Consider the following 17,963-nt stretch of genomic DNA (forward strand, 5'->3'; position numbering starts at 1 on the left):
CCGGTTCCACAGCCCCCCATTTCAAAATTGAGTATAAAAGCTGTCTGCAGAATAGATTTATTCTTTCCGATCCTGTTTTTCTGCACAAAATCCTTAAACACATCCAGTAATGTGTAGACGGAATATATTAACTTGAGGTTGTAAACTATATTTTAAGGTTACAGTTATAACTTTTTAAGTGTGATGAAATGTCTTCCTTTTTTACTTTCCTCAATAAAACCTATCATTTATTGCTGTAAAGGCTTTATGACTGAGGAAATGACAGTCCCATTGCTGAAGCTCTCCCAAATCACAGGCAGAGCCATTCAGTCAGTGCCCACTAGTTCTGTGCAAGTTTCTTCCATATCTGGGTTTCATTCTTCACTCAGAAATGGCATCTGAAGTTGCTGAGCTGGGTGAAGTGTATATCCCCCCCTCCTTTTGTTGGGTTAATGTTTACATATTCTTAGCTGCTGTTAAACTTAGCAGCTTTGCCTACATAAATTAGTGTAGGACATAAATTAGTGTAGAAAACTAAAAGAAGCTGGGGGTATTCGGATATCATTCCGACATGATATACTCTGTTTTAGTCGTAAGGATGTTGGTGACTACTTACAAAGTGAGGTGACTGACATAACCCCAGTCATCATGGTAGAGTCTCCCTCCATTAATACCTGGGCTCCAAACATGACTGTTCTTTCTACTTCTTTTGGTGTACGTTAAGGTGACAGTGTCAGTCATTGTAAAAGCATTGTTTGGTCTAAACCAACCACCCAACAAATAAATAAATAAATGGGACTCAGAAATCTCAAAGCACTAAGCATTTCTTTTAGCTTTTCCTTCTGAGACTATACATACACTCAAAATTGACTCAATTTAAAGCCAAGAATCCTTAAGGTTCATATGTTTACCACCACCAGAGGAACAAGAAACCCTGAAAGTGAGAGTCTCACTGTAGATATTTCAGAACTTACAGCATGAATATAAATAGTCAAAGGGAAGTGAATGCCAGCCTTGTCACTGAGATAACTAGTCGTGTCCTGCATGCCCTCTGGGTCTTCGCTGTTTTTCTTGTCTGTTTGTTGCTACCTATAGGTTCTTTTCTGTCTGTGGTGGTATTAATTTTGGTGTTTGCTCCTAATTGATGTGATCATATTCTTTACCCCAGGTAGCAGATTACTGGATGTGTAAACTTGCATTGTTGGATTGTATTTGTCCCCTGGTCTTGGCCCTTTCCCTGGTAGCCCCGGTAGTCCCGAGCATTTGTCTGTTAGATACATCTTGTGGAAATCATGGTGTCAGGGTCAGTATGCACTTGGGGTTATGCTATATTTGGTGACTGTGAGTTCAGGCTCTGGCTGTCCAGGGTGATAAGGATTTGGGCTCTTGCTCCCTTTCTACCTGGCTACTGGAGAAGCCTGCTGGCACAGTGACCTTGGGGCCATATGCATGTGCCAAATTTTCCTTGCCTGAAACCAACTTCCTTTGATTTTAAGAGCTTTGTCATTTTCGTTGAAGAAAACACTACTGTATTTTAGTCAGAATGTTTTTGCACCTTGTTTTACTCAGTCCCACTGTTTTGGGCTTTGCCTTTGCTTAAGTGACGCCTTGGATCAGGACAGAATGCTCCCTAATGAGATACTTTGATTGCAAGGTGCATGCTGCACCAAGGGAGGATATATATATATATATATATATATATATATATATATATATATATCAGAATTGGGAAAGCAAATCCTGTATCTTAATGGCTACTCATTGGGTGTGCCATGCCTTTTAAAATTTCCTGTTAGTGTTTATGAGACTGTCCTTATTCTTCATGTCTTATGAGTGAGGAAACTCTTAGAGAGAGCTGGCATGACTTGCTGCAGACCAAGGTAACTTGAAAGTGGTAGAGCTGTAGCCTGAGTGTTACAGTAGCTACTCTGCTGTATTTATCCCAGGGCAAGGATCTCCCCGTTTCACTTTCCCCTTCTCTCTCCCTCCTTTCCTTTCTTCCTTTTACAAATATGACTTATATCCAAAGAAAGCTAGATGACAGCTGGCTATTTTTTTTTTACTTGTTTTATTAAGAAGTTATGATATACACAGACATGCATATCTACCATCTTGCCTTTGAGTGTGCCCCGTTAGTCTTTGTGTCTCCATGTAATGACTCTTGTGCCTGTTGCCAAGGCTGCTCCTGAGGGGCAACACCATGTGTGCTGCAGTTTGCTGCCCCAAATGACAGTTGTGTGGCTCTAGACCCACTTGGTTGCATATTGAGGAATATGGGCAGAGCAGACATTGTTTGGGTTCAGGTCTGGCTGATGGAGCTGAAAGGTCGCTCCACAGTTGAGAGCACTCACTCTCTTGCAGAGGACTGAGTTTGGTCCCCAGCACCAGTGTCAGGTGATTTACAACTGCCTGTGACCTAGCTCCATGATAGCCAACTCCTTCGGGCCTCTGAGGGCACCAGCACATATGCGGTGGATACTACACAGACACACAAATATACGTGAAAGTAAAAATAACATCTCCAAAATCTGACCACTGTTGGCTAATGTCACCTGGCAATTCTCTTAGTTCTTGACTGGAATTTCTCATTTTTCCTCATCTGGATGTCCCCACCCTCGTGAACCAGGTACTTTAGCATTTTCGTTTTGTTTTTGGAAACTGTTGACATTCAGGTGCTTGTCACTGTGGAAAATTCTAGACTGTAAAAGGAAGGAACATAAAACACACAACAGTCTCTTTCTGTGTGGAGTTCTGTCAGGGGCTCCGTCCCACCTGTGGCTCCTTGAAAGCAGGTTTTTGTTTCTAGTTTGTTTTTAGTGAACACTTTTCTGGCATGTAAGATAAGCCAGGATGCTGCTGCAGCCCCTGTGTCAGTGAGTGCTAAGGCAAAGCAGGCATTCACACATGTCGATAGTGCATTTGTATATCTTTACACTGCAGGTAAGATCCAGCGTTTTCAACCTGGTATCTCTAATATATCCTTTGTAAGGTCAGTAATTTTTGGGTCACATGTCATACTTTCTATGAAATTTTTAGTTGTGACGTAGGTCTTTAAGTTCCTAGGTTGACTAAACATGCATGGTTACCAACTTTACCCTGTATTGATCCTCTAGCTGTTGTCTGGTCACTTTTCTCCCTTTTTACATGTCATCAAAGTGTGATAAGAATGACTTAAGATGGGACAAGATCTGGTAGCTTTTCTTGGGAAAGAAACTACCTTATTCTCAACTACCCAAAAAATTCTAGTTAACAGTTTCTGAGAATTCTTTCTATATTTAATCCAAATGAGCTCAGTTGCTTTGATATTGATGTTGTGTGCTAGACAAGTTTTTTATATATATATATATATATATACATTTTTTTCTTGTTAATTTTAGGATTCTGAGCAACAACAAGATATCTGAGCTGAAGAATGGTTCATTTTCTGGGTTAAGTCTCCTCGAAAGATTGTGAGTATTCTCTCATGGTCATTTCTCCTTATTTTATATATATAATTAATGTGTTTTCATTGTAAACCTGCCAGAGGAACTCCCAACAATTAAAAAGTTTTCCCAGCATTTTATTATGCAAAAGTTCAGGAAGTGATGTTTCAAAGAGCAGCCATTACAGACCCAGAGGTCAGCATGCTTTCTGGGAAGAGCCAGCTAGTAATTCTAGTTGGACTTTGTGGGCTCTTGGTTAGGTCACCGTGTCAGCTCTCTGCCCGTGGAGAGGTAAAGCAATCTAGACAGCAATGAGTCAGTACTTAACTGATGTATTGTACACGACAGCACGGTGCTAATGAAGGAATTCGAGCGGATCTCTTTCAATAAAGCCGGTAACTAAACAAGCCATGGACCACAGTCTGCTGACCACTTACCAGCTTAACATAGATAGTGTTTTGAAACTGTGCATTCTAAACTGATGTGTGTCTTATAAGTAAAACAGAATGCAAACATTTAAAGGAGGTTGCTTAGGCAAACTGGTGTTTTCTTCAGTATGTTAGAATATAATAATATGTTTTACTTAGACAATTTCTCACGAGCTGATGTATTACAGGCACTCATTTTAGGTGGTTTTAGGGAATGGATATGCTGTTTACTTGTGTTCTGAATGCTGTTCAAGGTCCTGTTTAAAATTGACCTGGTACATGTGCATTTAAATAAAACTTAAAAGTGTATAAGGGAGCCGCACTGTGTATGTACATTTCTGTGAAGTTACAATCTAAACTTATTTTTCTCCATTCTCTTTGCTCCTCTTGGTATTCTGACCTTCTTTCTCTACCCAGATTTCCCTTTACCCTCCTTCATCCAGGGACTTCCACTGTGGAGATATTTTATTTGTACTGAAATGTGATTTTATTTGTATGTTAATAAAGTTGCTTTGGGGTCGGAGCAAGCTATAGCAGAAGCTGGGTGGTGGTGGTTGCATGCCTTTAATCCCAGCACTTGGGAGGCAGGGCTAGGCAGATCTCTGTGAGTTCAAGGATACAGGCACCATGGCAGACACACGCCTTTAATCTCAACACCAACCATAGAAGACTTGGAGGTCTGTACAGACAGGCAGTGACGAGGAGGTCATGTGGTTGGGATTACAACCAATGAGAAGGCAAAACAGAAAGTATAAAAAAGAGAAAAACACAGGAAGTAGGCCTCTTGCGGGGAGGAAGGACAGAGCAGCAGTGAAGGGTAAGGTTTTCAGCTCTCAGCTATTGCTCTGACCTCTTGGCTATTAACTATGCGATTGGCTCTGTGTTTCTTATTTAACAAGATGGTTACATCTACACTTCCACCATCAAACTCCCATGGCTTTTGATTGCTTCGGGTGCTAAAGTATTGCTTAGGCATATATCATCTAGAGTTCTGTGTCCTTTTGTCCATGGCTTTGTTCTTTTCATTTTACTACACGTCTTAAAGTTAGGTAATGTGTATATATTTATCAATTTCCACAATATATAGCAGTATATTTATCTAAGTATATGCATACTTTATGCATACATGTACAAAGCATGTGGATATGCAGGGACACACCATACACAATTATGTTAATGCATAAAAACATTCTTGGCACTCCAGGACTTAGTGTGCATTTTTTTTTTTCCTCTACTGTTTCTTTGATGTGTTTCTGTCTCCATGAGTCTAGAGGATGCTAGCTGCATCCTCAACTCCAGGCCTGACTGTGTTAAGGCTAAGCCTCTCTACACATTCTGTGGTTGGTTCAGGAATGGGTGTTTGGATAAGTTTGGTTGAGTGGAGATGTACGTGGGGCTTGAGGGAGGAAGGAACCTGCGTTTGCTAGGACCACGTCATCAGAGAACGGGGTGAGGAGTGACTCTAAGCAGTGGGGATTCAGTGGTGAGTCCACACCACTCGGCATTAGAATGAAGAAGACAACATCTTCCCATCAGCCGTTCTTCCTTGCAAAACACTGTTGTTGGCAGATATCCCAGCATGCAGCACAATGCCAGGCATTTTGTATTTGCTGAGCTGATAATTGAAGAAATTCATGTGGTCAGAGGAAGGGACATAGGTGCTTGTGATTTATCAGTGGTGTCTGTCGTATAGAGAAACACTCTGCTTGGCTTCAGGTGGTTGTTCACGTACACCATAAACAATGTAGCCAGCATGGCTAACACTCTGTGCTGCGCTGTGAATTATGCCTTTCTTCTGCATCATTTTTAACTTTCTTTGTCTTTGACCATATTTTCTGCCTTTTGTTGATAATAAATCTCTATACATACTTGAAACAAATTAAGTTGCCATTGTGGTTGATATTAAGATGAATTAAATGTTTTTAGCCAGAGGCCTGTTTATACCTGAATCCCAAAATACCACCATGCTTTTGTGAGAAAAAAAAATGTGCTTATACACAGACAGACTCTAGGGAAAGTCTAGTTTCCTACTGATCAGTGTGGTTCATTCCCAGTTGTGTTATGTTGGGACCACTGAAATATCCTGGCATCTCTTTTCAGCTGCTGACAGAGTCTCTTTATCTCCTAACAGAGATGCTGCATTGGAGAAAGAGTTCTTGGTTTCTAAGGAGATACAGGAATACGGTGTTTGTTCTTCTTGTTTTTTTCATGGCTGTGCCCACAGGGTTTTGGGCACCTGGGATACCATGTCACAAATGAGCAATATGCACTACCAGGCAGAGGATGGTGGCTCTGAGAGATGTATGGAGCCAGCCACATCTGCTCTGCTTCTCCATTTCTTTTAATATGCAGTGATAGTTTTATTATTATTCCTACATTTGAGACAGGGACTTAGTTTATAGTCCTGGCCTTGAACTTGCAAAGAGCTCCCTGTCTCCTGGAGTGCTGGGGTGACAGGTGTGCACTGCTATTTCCAGCTGAGATGAGGGTTGTAATACTTGGGTTTTAAGGCATCTCATCCCATATATTATGTATTCTTCCCCTTACACTTTCTGTTGCCATGGTAAAACACTATGACCAAGGCAGCTTATAGAAGAGTTTCTTTAGGTTTATGGTTCCCTGTGGATAAGAATCTGCCATGACTGAGAAGCTTGGCAGCCAGAGGACAGCATAGCAGCTGGAACAGGAAATTGACAGTTCACATCTGCAGCCATCAGCTTGAAGTGGAGAGAACAACCTGGAAGTAGGTGGAACTCTTTGCTTTCCAAGCACTCCTTTGGTGTCATACTTCCTCAGCAAGGCCACACCACCTAAACTTCCCCAACAGTACCACCAACTGGGGACCAAGTCTTCAAATGCCCAGGACTCTGGAGGACATTTCCCATTCAGGCCACTGCAGTAATTCTTCCATTGCTGCCAAGAAGATGATAGAAAGATTTGTTTTGGCTTACTGTTGGAGAGGATACAGTTCACTGAGACAGGGACATCGTGGTAGCTAAGACAGGCTGGCAGGCCAGAGCAGCTACTGGAAGCTGGGTGAGATTGTCACTGGTCAGTCACACAGTGATGGCACACAGGAAGTGGATTGTTCCACCTGAAGCAGGCTGGCTGTAACCCTGAAAGGCCACCTCCGAATGACACATCCCCACCAGCCATGCCTCCCACACTAGTGGTTCCACAACCTCCCCAAACCTAGCTGGGGGCCAAGTGTTTACACACACTTGGGAGGGAGGATGTTCCCTCATGAGGCCAGGCTCTTCAAACAGGCCTCAGGTTTGTAAAATCATGTCCTGTGCTTCTTTACAGGTAGGTTTTTATGACCTAATGCATTGTGATTTACACTGCATCCTAAAGTTGGACTCTTATGGACTAGACACACTTTACATTGTTGGGGAGAGAAATATTAAATGAAAGAGTCTGACTATAAATATCTTTTGGCAGTGTCTGATTAATATGGCTATTATTAAATATTATATAATATGTCAGGAATTCTTTATTATTAAGGAAAAAGTGTATCTTTAAATCATAGTACAGTACTCAGTTATTCATGAGAGGTATTTTGTAGAAACATACACAGTTTATCACTGACCACAGATTTATGAACTGCTTTAGTGAAATCAGTTTCTTGCGTAGAAGCTGTTGAGAATCTGAGAAGGGAAACTTATCCTTTACAAAAGTAGGGATGATATTATGTGTTTCGATTTTCAGAGTTTTTGTTTGTTTTCTTTCCTCTGAACTCTTGCCTCTTTGAGGTGTGTAGTGGTGATAGGTCATTTAGAGAGTGGGGAGGCAGGACCTAGAATGACAAGGCTTCTGATGTATGTATGTGCCTACTGTTAAGATCTGATATGTTTAAGAAAGTTGGGACAAAGAAAATTTGATTCTATGAAAGCTTACATATTGCTGAAGAATGGAAAGGACCATGTTACCCCCCCCCCCAAATCGGCAATTTACTCATATTCAGCAATTTAATAATGATTAACAATTTACTATCCAACATTACTATTGGGATATGCCAGTACATCATGTACGTATTGGAAGTATCACATGGATGTCAGTGACAGACATCGTGACATTGTTGTTTCTGAGAAGTGTTAACGCTGTGTGAGACGTTCTTCATTCTGTCTGGCTTGGTGGATGGCTGGCTGATTTTGTGGCTTCCCATAGTTGATTGAACACCTATGTATTTGTACAGTTAAGGGTTGCTCGTGTAGTTTTGTTTCCCAGGTTTGGTTTATTGTTTGATCCATTCATCTCTCTACCAACCTGCCCTCTGTAGTTTATCTCATTTTCCTAGGCCACAGTAGACCATGGTCTTACTTACAAGTCCCTGGTCTTATAGGACTTGACGTTGGGGATAGAAACTAGTTGTCTACAGTGTGCCAGAGAAGCTTTCTGTCATTGACTACATGTCTAGTGTGAAAATGGTCCTTTCTAGACACATTGTAAAATGGGACCACAGTAAATGAAGATGGGAAGACTTGAATGCAGGAGCGTGAAGGAAGGGGTCATATGAAAGATGGACAAGGTCATGGTCTCAGGTAGCCTTGCAAGTTTCTTTAAAGACTTTGCTTTTTTTTTTTTTCTCAAGTGATGGGAACTTTTGGGGGTTTTAACAGAGAGAAGAGACATGATCAAGATTCTTCTCAGGAAGATCACTTGCAATGGAAAATAGCTGAGGAGATAGGGTACACTGTTAAAAAAGTCTGTGCTCAATATCCATTGCAAACTGCATTTAAAAAAAATCTGTGCTCACATAATGCCATGGGGGTTGAACAAGACCTGAGTGACTTGAGACATTATTATCATATACAATAATTTATTTTTCAACTTCATTTTTCAACATCCAGTGAGGCTGAAAGAATATTACCTCGAGCACCTTGATTTAATGATGACCAACTTCATGGCGTGTTTGGTTATCAATTTTTCAATTGCTCTAGGTATAAATTTACTTAGTTTCTTTAATGAATTCCTGCTGCGTGCAAGATGTGACCAAATCCTGACATCAAGAACTTGACAGAATTTCTTTTCATCTTTGTGCATGAGGGTTTGTGAGGAGGCAGGATTCATTTTGCCCCCTTTCAGTCGATATGAACGTTGGGTGGGTGTGAGAAACCATCTCATTCCATGGCAGATAGGAAGCAGAGAAAGAAAAAGCGTGGTGACTAGCTGTTTACCTTCGAAGTCCCACCCCTACTGAGCCACTTCCACCAATGAGGCTTCATCTCCCAGAGTTTCCACCCCCTCCAGAAGTAATGCCACCAACTACAGACCAAGTATTTAACATATGAGCCCATGGAGAACATTTTATTTTCAAACCATAACACTCAAGGAAGTAAGTGTACCAGAACTCAGTGGAGGTCAAGACACACACAGGATTCATAAATGTGAAACTGGAGTGTAGCATGAATCTTAAAATATCTTATTAATAAAATCAAACCTGAGCCAGGTATTGGGGTGAATGCTGGAAGATCAGAGAAGCAGAACAAGCCACAGCTACCTCACCTCGCCAGTTCCTCAGCTGATACTGTTTCCTCAGACTGGAAGCTTCTGAGTCCTCATCCGAATGAACCTGAGCTGAACTGTGCTGCTCCAAAGCCTAAAAGCTTAACCAGCTTAATGCTTCTAGTTTCTGGTCCTCACGCCTTATATACCTTTCTGTTTTCTACCATCACTCCCTGGGATTAAAGGCGTGTGTCACCATGCCTGGCTGTTTCCAATGTGGCCTTGAACTCACAGAGAACCAGAGGGATTTCTGCCTCTGGAATGCTGGGATTAAAGGTGTGAGTGCCACCATTTTCTAGCCTCTGTATCTAGTGGCTGTCTGTTCTCTGACCCCAGATAAATTTATTAGGGTGCACAATATTTTGGGGGAACACAATACCACCACACTGGAGTGGTCCAGAGTACTTCGTGTCTGTCTCATCACCTACGTGGGCAGTGTGGAAAGCCACAGTGTCAGTGACACCTCAGGAATGCTGCCTTACAGTGAGTGAGTGAGTGGCTTCCTCCATGGAGGAGCAGAGACTGGCCTTACCAGAATGTGTGGGTGTCAATTTTCCCAGGAAAACCTTCCCAGAATGCAACCCCTGTATTGTATTTCTGCTGCGGTGGCAATTAGAATAAGCTTTTAGAAGAAAACCAAGAAGGACAGAAAAGGATGTGTGAGTCAGAATGCACAGCAGTTAGTTTTCATTAGTTGGTAGAGCAGTGATGTGGAATGTGCCTCTCAGATGGGATGGATGAAAACCCAGGACTCTGTGCTCAGCTTTAGTAAGACTTATATTCTTTGGAGTCTGTTCCTGAACATAAGTAGAGAAGGGATCCTGGTTATTTCTGAGCTGCAGTGGGTTGGATAAGGCTGCCAGAGGACTGTGTCTGGGACTTTGGAATCCAGAGTTACCTGTCATTCTGGCTTGGTGAACATTCACCTGAGCATCTCTGTTGTTTGGCCGTCAATGTGTATGTCACCAAGCCGCGTGTGAAAAGAAGTGGCGCAGTAGAGTCAAGAATGGCTACGTAGGGACAAGGCTGTTCTCATTAGAGACGGACTTGGGGAGAAGAGCAGCTTAAGGGTTTTCTGTTGGTTTGTGGCCATCCATCTTGCTGACGGACACTGACTCAACAGACAGTGTTGTGAGTTGCTCCTAACACACGGGCTTACTTAGGGCATCTGGGTGGGCCACCTATTGGAAGGAATGTGGTACTAGGAGATTGAGGGAAGTACTGGCCTTTCTGGGGAGGTCGAGCTCTCACTTGGGTTGTCTTCAGAGGCCCGACCCTCTCATGGGTAGGAAGACATGGCTCTGAAACTCACTGTGGCCCTGCTGTGGTCGAGTCCTGGCATGGAAATGTCGGACTGCTTGAGAAGGAGAATAAAATGACAGGAGATACAGGCCTCCTCTGTCTTTGCTGTGGGCTATGTATTGTGATTTATAATGTGTTTATTTATAACCTCACTTTATGGAGAACTTCAGTATAGAATCCCAGGGAGGGAAAATAAAACAAAACAAATCACATGAATTTCAGAGTATGTATTTTAAGGGTATTTTTTTTTTGAAGAATTCAGTTTAGTGATGTTTGTGATAAGCACAACTACCGATGTGCTTGCTTATAGTGTGCTAAGGAAGAAATTACAGACATTGTGGGTATGTGGTCCTGGACAGCTGGCTTAGTGGCTAAAATGCTAGCTTTGTAAGAGGGAGGGTGAGTTTGGCTCACCCAGAATATAATCCATATAAATGCCTGGTAGGCCTGACAGCCTGCCTGTGATTCCAGTCTGGGGAGGCTGAGGCAGGAGATCCCCAGAGGAAGCTGACTAGCAAGACAAGCCATGAGCAAGCTCTGGGATTGATTCAGAGACCCTCCCTTAATGAGTAAGGAGGAAGTACTATTGAGGGTGATTCCTGACATCAACCTTGGGCTTACACATGCAGGCATACATGTGCTTGCACATGCAGTCACATGCACATGCACCCCCATGTCTGCAAGCATGCTTGCAAACAATGCATACCACACATACATAAAAATGGCAAAAGGAAAAAAAAACCAAAAGAAATAGATCTGGTTGGAACTTTGTGTACTATTAGGACCCTGTACCTTTTATGACATCTGCTTTTGCTGATGAATCAAGCTTTGAGGTCAGATTTCTCAAAATTGAAATCCTACTCTGCTACTCTCTGCTGGGGGGGATCTTGGTCTAACCTTCTTTGCTGTGGTTTTCTCCCATACTGGAGGTTATGTCCGTGGCAGGTAAGTGTAGTATGCCGAAATATTTCATGAAGCATTGACCATTTGACTCTTACTTTACCTTTCACAGGGACCTCCGGAACAACCTTATCAGCAGGATAGCCCCAGGTGCCTTTTGGGGACTGTCATCACTGAAGAGATTGTGAGTTTTGAATTGCTTGCTTGGGAGTCTGAACCATTCCTTTTATAGCTGCAGTGAACTCCAACTTGACAAAAGAGGCTCATCTGGCCAGGTCCCTGACAGAACTGAGAGGATTTAAGTGTTCTATCCATATGCTTTGGGTGCCTCTCTTACACTAACAAACTCATTATCATGTCAGCTCTGTAGCCGTAACTACTGTAGAGACAGTCCTCAAGCAATGACTCTGGTCAAACTGTACATCTTTTGAATCACAGAAACTCAGGCTTTCCACTAATGGTAGAATGGCCTGCTATTTCCTTGTGTGTTTTCACTTCAAAGCCTAAAGAGTAAGCTTCATTACTCTGAAAGCTAACCTCCTGCTAGTTCCTCACATTTGGAAAGTGACTGTACTAAAGGCACATAGAGCATCCTCCACTCTGTTCTCTGTGAAGACAGCTGCTGGGCACTGGCTGCTTCCACCCTCCCACTTCTCTGGAACAACTCGCAGACTCGATGGGAGTGAGAAGGTGTAAAGGAGGAGGACTGACCTCCTGAGTGCTTAGTCTGGTCTTTTATGACGAAAGGCAGACCAGAGAGAGCCAATTGGGTTTGTTATTGTGCATATGCTATACAGTGCGGGCCAAGAGTCAGGAACAGTTGGCCACCAGACAGTGACTTTTTACGCTGCCTTACTGAGCTCCTCAAGAAGGAATGATACTGTTTTCGGAGAAGTAGGGTGGAGGAAATGGGCTCTGAGTCTGTGCATAGTTAGGTCAATGAAGAATTAGTGATAAAGCCCTGTCCTGTCAGGAACTCTAAAGCTGGGGCCAATTTGTTTAGTCATCCCTCCCCAAAACTGATGCTTACAATCCATAATGTTTTCCCCTCCAACTTCTTACTTCTGTTATCATCACATGTTACCTATTTCGTGTGTGGTCCACACCACTGTCTTCACAGCTGTTTGGGTAGCAGAAAGGTCACTGCTTCTAACACCTCCATGCCGAGCGAGATACAAGCCAAAGGAACTAGACTGTCATTAAAAGACAGTTTCATGACAGTGTTTTGAAAGTGCCTCAGAAAACCTTGGGTTCTCGCCTTAGTTCCTTATCCTAAATAATGTCTCAAGTACTGCCGTCTAAAAGTTTAATAATCTTGTTCATCAGCATTTAACTTAATTAGTGGTAATTGTGCTGGGTTTTGCCTTAGCCTGTTTGCATTGCATTGCACTGCACAGTAAGTGCTCTTCTGGTGTTCCTGCCTTGGAAGGTAATTGCCATTTACAGTGTTCTTCCTGCCAGAAAGTACATTCTTAATTCCAAACAGCTGACTTGTAATTGAGCTTATGGTGTACAGCTTGCAAGCTGAAGGAGTCCTGCATGTAGACGTAGTGGGATGTGAAGATAGCCATGTAGTTAGTAGTTAATGGTTGCTAGTTTTTTTATAGACCCAGACTCTCTTTCTGGCAAAGCTTTAGGTCATTCATTTCAGTGGCCACACACAGTGTTTTTTGTCAATGTCCATGCTTTTGTCTGTAGTTATAGATAATTGGAGTCAGGAAGATTAAGTAGCTTTTGAAAGATAAACTACCAGGAGTAGTTGAAACTCAAACCCATTCACTTTCTTCTTTGCTTTATCAACGAACTTAAGCTGATTCGCAATCCAAACGAAACCTCATTATCAATACCTAAATTCCATTTAAGTAGGTAGAGCTATAATGAAATTGTTTCCCAAAGAGTCAGTGGTAATTACATCACTTGAAGCTCAGAAGTGAGCTGGGATAATGAATAGGGCCAAAACACGCTTGTTCAAGCAACAGCCCACAAGATGATACCTCATTTTCTTAAACTGTAAAACCTAGAAATAAAAGGAAAATCCACTTTAAAAAAAAAATCCCACATGATTAAATACTTGGCTTTACTATTGTAAGGAGCTTGAGCTATATGAGCCAAGAGCAAGCTTTGTGTGGCTTAAGATTCCTTAAGCCATAAGAGAGGGAAACCAGAGCAAAAACATCCTGTTCCGCCAGATAACGTAGGGTAGCTTTGAAATAAGGAAGGGGAAACTCATTGAGGAGGTACCCAGGTCACTTGCTCTGATCTTAGAAGTTAGAGTCAAATGCATGTGTTTTCTGCGGTGATCAAGTACACAGTTTGGAATTTAGCGTCTTTTGTTTGGAAATGAGCACTCTGAATACCCTCCTCCCTTTCTACCATGTAACTCTGAGTGTAACAAAGGGTGTGTTTCTCTCTGTCAGAAAATGATGTGGACATTAGAGGAAAGAGAAAAAGGGTTTTGTTTTGTTTGTTTGTTTGTTTTTCAGAGATAGGGTTTCTCAGTGTAGTTTTGGTGCCTGTCCTGGATATCACTCTGTAGACCGGGCTGGCCTCGGACTCACAGAGATCCACCCGGATCTGCCTCCTGAGTGCTGGTATTAAAGGTGTATGCCACCACCACCTGGCAAGAAAAGTATTTTTTTTTTTTTGAGATTTTCCTTTAGAGAAGCTTCTCATTTCTCTATTAATATTCCAAGTGAATTGAATTCTTCAGAGTGCAACAACTGATAAAAGGAATGATTCATAGATACTCCCCCCCCAAATTAGTAAAGTTCACTGGTAAACAAAGATGAAAGGCATGCCATTGCAGGTGAAAGTTTGAAGTTGCCTTACTACATAGTTCTCCCTGCAACTCTGATTAAATGTAAACTCCAGTGTGTTCCTTGTTCCAGGAGTGAACTACAGGAAGAGAGTAAAGAAGGGGCCAGTGAGAGGGCCACAGGCTAAGCACTTGTCGGGCAAGCCTTTTACAGGAGCTCAGTTTACCGACACAGGGAGAAAGGAGAGAACCAACCCCCCAAAGTTGTCCGTCAGCCTCCACGTGCATGCTGTGGCACTTGTGTGCTTTGTGCTCGCTCTTGCTCCCCCCACCACCATCATCATCATCAATAATAGTTAATAGTTATGCATACATAAAAAGGAGGCCACTTGATACAGATTTATGAGAAGGAAATATTTAGAGAGTGACAGGTCTCGGGATCGTTAGACATTAGGGCAGACTTGCAGAATGACTGGGCTGTTACCTAGATTTGGTTAAAAGTCATTTGACTTGAGAATGAACGACAGATTTGTAAGGTCAAAGTTAATTTAGTGTGTCTCCCCCTCATAGTCCGAACGTCTGAGTATCTAAAGGATGGAATTATAAAAGACAAGTTGCTGATGCTGTTTGATGATCGGGCTAAGTTCTGGAGCCCTCTGCCTTGACTGCCTCTGCAGGGCATCTCAGGAGTGCTAGAGCATAGTACGATAGAGTGCATCTTGTTTTACTACTCTGGTTTTATCTTGAATAATTTCATAGAGTAAATGGTTGAAAAATAATTAAATAGTATCTTGCCTGTGTATGCCAGAAGGAAGGTAAACCTGAACTATTTTCTGAAGTGTTGTTGGTATCTCACTTGAAGGAAGATGTGGAAAAGAAGGGTCTTTCGTTCTTGACCTGCATCGGAATCTGTCAGACCTGTATTAGCTGAGACAACTAAATGAAGTCATCCCTCTTCCCTTCCCTTAGGGACCTGACAAACAACCGCATAGGCTGTCTGAACGCGGACATATTTCGAGGACTCACCAATCTAGTTCGGCTGTAAGTACCTTTCCTACGCTATTAAAACATACGATATTTGAACCAGTAGGTACCCAAGAGTTTCTGAACATCAGTGGCATGTTCACTGAAATAGCATCTGTAGGCCTTGTAGAAGCCACGGGGACAGGAAGCTTACTACTGGGTCGTGAGATGTAGTGTCCTCAGAATAGAAGATGGGTTGAGAATCCCTTACCCAGATACGCTTAGGACCAGAGTGTTTCCGACTTGAGGAGATCTTATATGCACAAGGAGATAAGGTGCAGGTGAGACCCAAATGTAAATGTGAAAATCTTTTCTCTTTCATAATCACTCAGTAATCAGAGCCTGGAGATAATCTTACACAATATTTTAAACGCTTGTTGCATGAAACACAAGTTTCATGGTATAAAATTTTCCATGCTGTTGTCATGGAGCTCAAATATTTTGGAGCACGTTGGATTTCAGATCTTCAGATTAAGGACTTAGAATGCATCATCTCACCACACCAGCCCTGTTATCTCCCTGGAGACCATTGTGGACTGATTCTGAGTGTTAGCCTTTGTGTGATAGCAGGGCTCCATCTCAACCCAGGATCCCATTGGCATGGGTGTGACCTCCCTCTCCACCATCATTCTCTGCCCTCTCTCCAAAGGTGGCACTCGCTCCCACAGTGAGGATTCAGCCCATACCTCAGAGGAGAGCTTGGCCTGTTCACAACCCCCACACTTCTGTCCTGTACCCCTTTCTGTGTTCTGTTCTGCCCCACCTCCTCTTCTCAGAAACTCTAAATTTATCTGTCCTTGGTGCACAAAATGGACCTTGTGGTGTTTGAATGATGCTGCTGGTTTTTCCAGAGACCTCCACGCTTCTTTAATGTTAGAAACTCACAGAGCATGTGCTGTCTATCCTGATGTTTACTACTACTATTGAATACCCATTTTCTTTCTTTTTTTAAAATGATAATGTGAAATTTAACTTGAAGATTACAACAATACCTGCCATATCCTTAACCTATCAAAAATTTAAATAAGATACTTTCCTATGCATGGAAATACCTTATATTAAAAAAAAAAAAAAGAACAAAGGTTAAAGAAATATGGGGTACCTATTTTCTACCCCTATCTGTGGAAACACTCCCCCAAATAAGACATACACTGCCTGCTTTCCTCCAGTTCCTGAGTGTGTAATCAGGCATGGAAGACACTTTAGTCCAATAGTTTTCATGTAGCCCTTAGCCCACTATGACACTAGTACTGTTGAGTTTAATCATACAACGTGCTGAAGGATTTACACTGTAAAGCATCTGTCTGGGAGCAGGCCAAGAGAACTTACAGAGTGTGTCTGAGGCTGAAGTTGCCCTGGACACCAAGAGCCCTTCCAGCCCCGGAGCTTATTACTCTGGTCATGTCTGCTCAGTCTTGGTGTGTGGCTGGTTACTGCTGACTGTGAAGGCCATTCTTTCAACGTTTGTTTGTTGCTTTCCTGAGTGATCCCAAGTGAACATGTGAGCAGGCACCCTAATGGGGAATCCATAAGGAACGCTAGGTTTTCCTGATACCGGGTAGAAGAATCTTATTTAGCATTGAAGTGTTTAAAGCGTTTGCCTGGTACATTGTGTAGGCTGAAAACCACTGTCTTCCAGCCTCCTGGAAGCATTTACACAAGCCCTCTTCTATAGAAGAATTCAAGTAACTTTCGTGAGTTCCTCATTACGTTTTGTTCTGATCATAGGATATTTGAGACAATATCAAGTAATAAAAGTGACGTGTTGCTAAGTATTTTAAAAGTGGACCTATTTCCTTTTTTTCTTCTAGAAACCTTTCAGGGAATTTGTTTACTTCACTGTCTCAAGGAACTTTTGATTATCTTGGCTCATTGCGGTCTTTGTAAGTAAGAATTCTTTGTTGTATTTAATTTATATTCAGTGTTGGGGGGGGGAATGAAAACAGTGGTTTTGTAGTTTAAGAGATTTTATGAGAAATGTCTTGCAAATTGTCAAAACTTAGGCTTTTGCCGGAGCCAGCGTCTGCTCATGAGGTAAATCTCAGATATTTCACACCGAGATGGCCATCTCCTCAGAGTGTGTCCCTCCCAACTGTAGTCAGGGTGCATAAACTGGGGGCAATTGTTTCTCATGACTTAATTGTTAGATCCAGAAGTTTCTTTGAATTTCATTTAATTGACTTATTAAATGCCCAAGGTGTAGCCCATTCTTCTTTCTGCAAAATACATGCTAGGACTGCTTTAGGCTTAAGGATTCAGTTCTGTCCCACCATTTCTCTCACGTAAATCTCCAGCTTGTTACTGGTACTCTTAGCAGTGTTTATTGAGAAGTCCCTCTGCGTAAGATCAGCTTCACAGTTCTCCGTAATTATATAGATTATTTTATCTATCTCAAATAGAGGTTGCAAAGGAATCATGTTGGAAAATTAGCTATATTTCCAGATAATCATTACTCTATTTCAGCCTATAAATTATACTGATTTCTGTTAGAATTACAGTTAAATTGTCTATCACCTTTTCATTATGTGTAATTTATTGGGTTGAGTCATTTTCCGGGGAACTCTTTCTTTACCAGATGCCTCTGTTCAGTATATATTAATTCCTACCCCCAATGCTGGGAGTTCGACCTAGGCCACGGCACATGCCAGG

At 42.1% G+C, this 17,963-nt stretch overlaps 1 protein-coding gene across 1 annotated transcript in view; it reads left to right on the plus strand.

The window, feature by feature from the left end:
- The window catches only part of Adgra3 (adhesion G protein-coupled receptor A3), a 105,341-nt gene that overhangs the window by 30,656 nt on the left and 56,722 nt on the right, over window positions 1-17,963 (plus strand). The window contains exons 2-5 of the mRNA XM_036201455.1: window positions 3,357-3,428; window positions 11,649-11,720; window positions 15,261-15,332; window positions 17,126-17,197. Of these exons, the coding sequence (XP_036057348.1) occupies window positions 3,357-3,428; window positions 11,649-11,720; window positions 15,261-15,332; window positions 17,126-17,197 (288 nt within the window). The remainder of the gene's footprint in view (window positions 1-3,356; window positions 3,429-11,648; window positions 11,721-15,260; window positions 15,333-17,125; window positions 17,198-17,963) is intronic.

Source organism: Onychomys torridus, chromosome 10 (genome assembly GCF_903995425.1).
Source record: "Onychomys torridus chromosome 10, mOncTor1.1, whole genome shotgun sequence".
Classification (NCBI taxonomy): domain Eukaryota; kingdom Metazoa; phylum Chordata; class Mammalia; order Rodentia; family Cricetidae; genus Onychomys; species Onychomys torridus.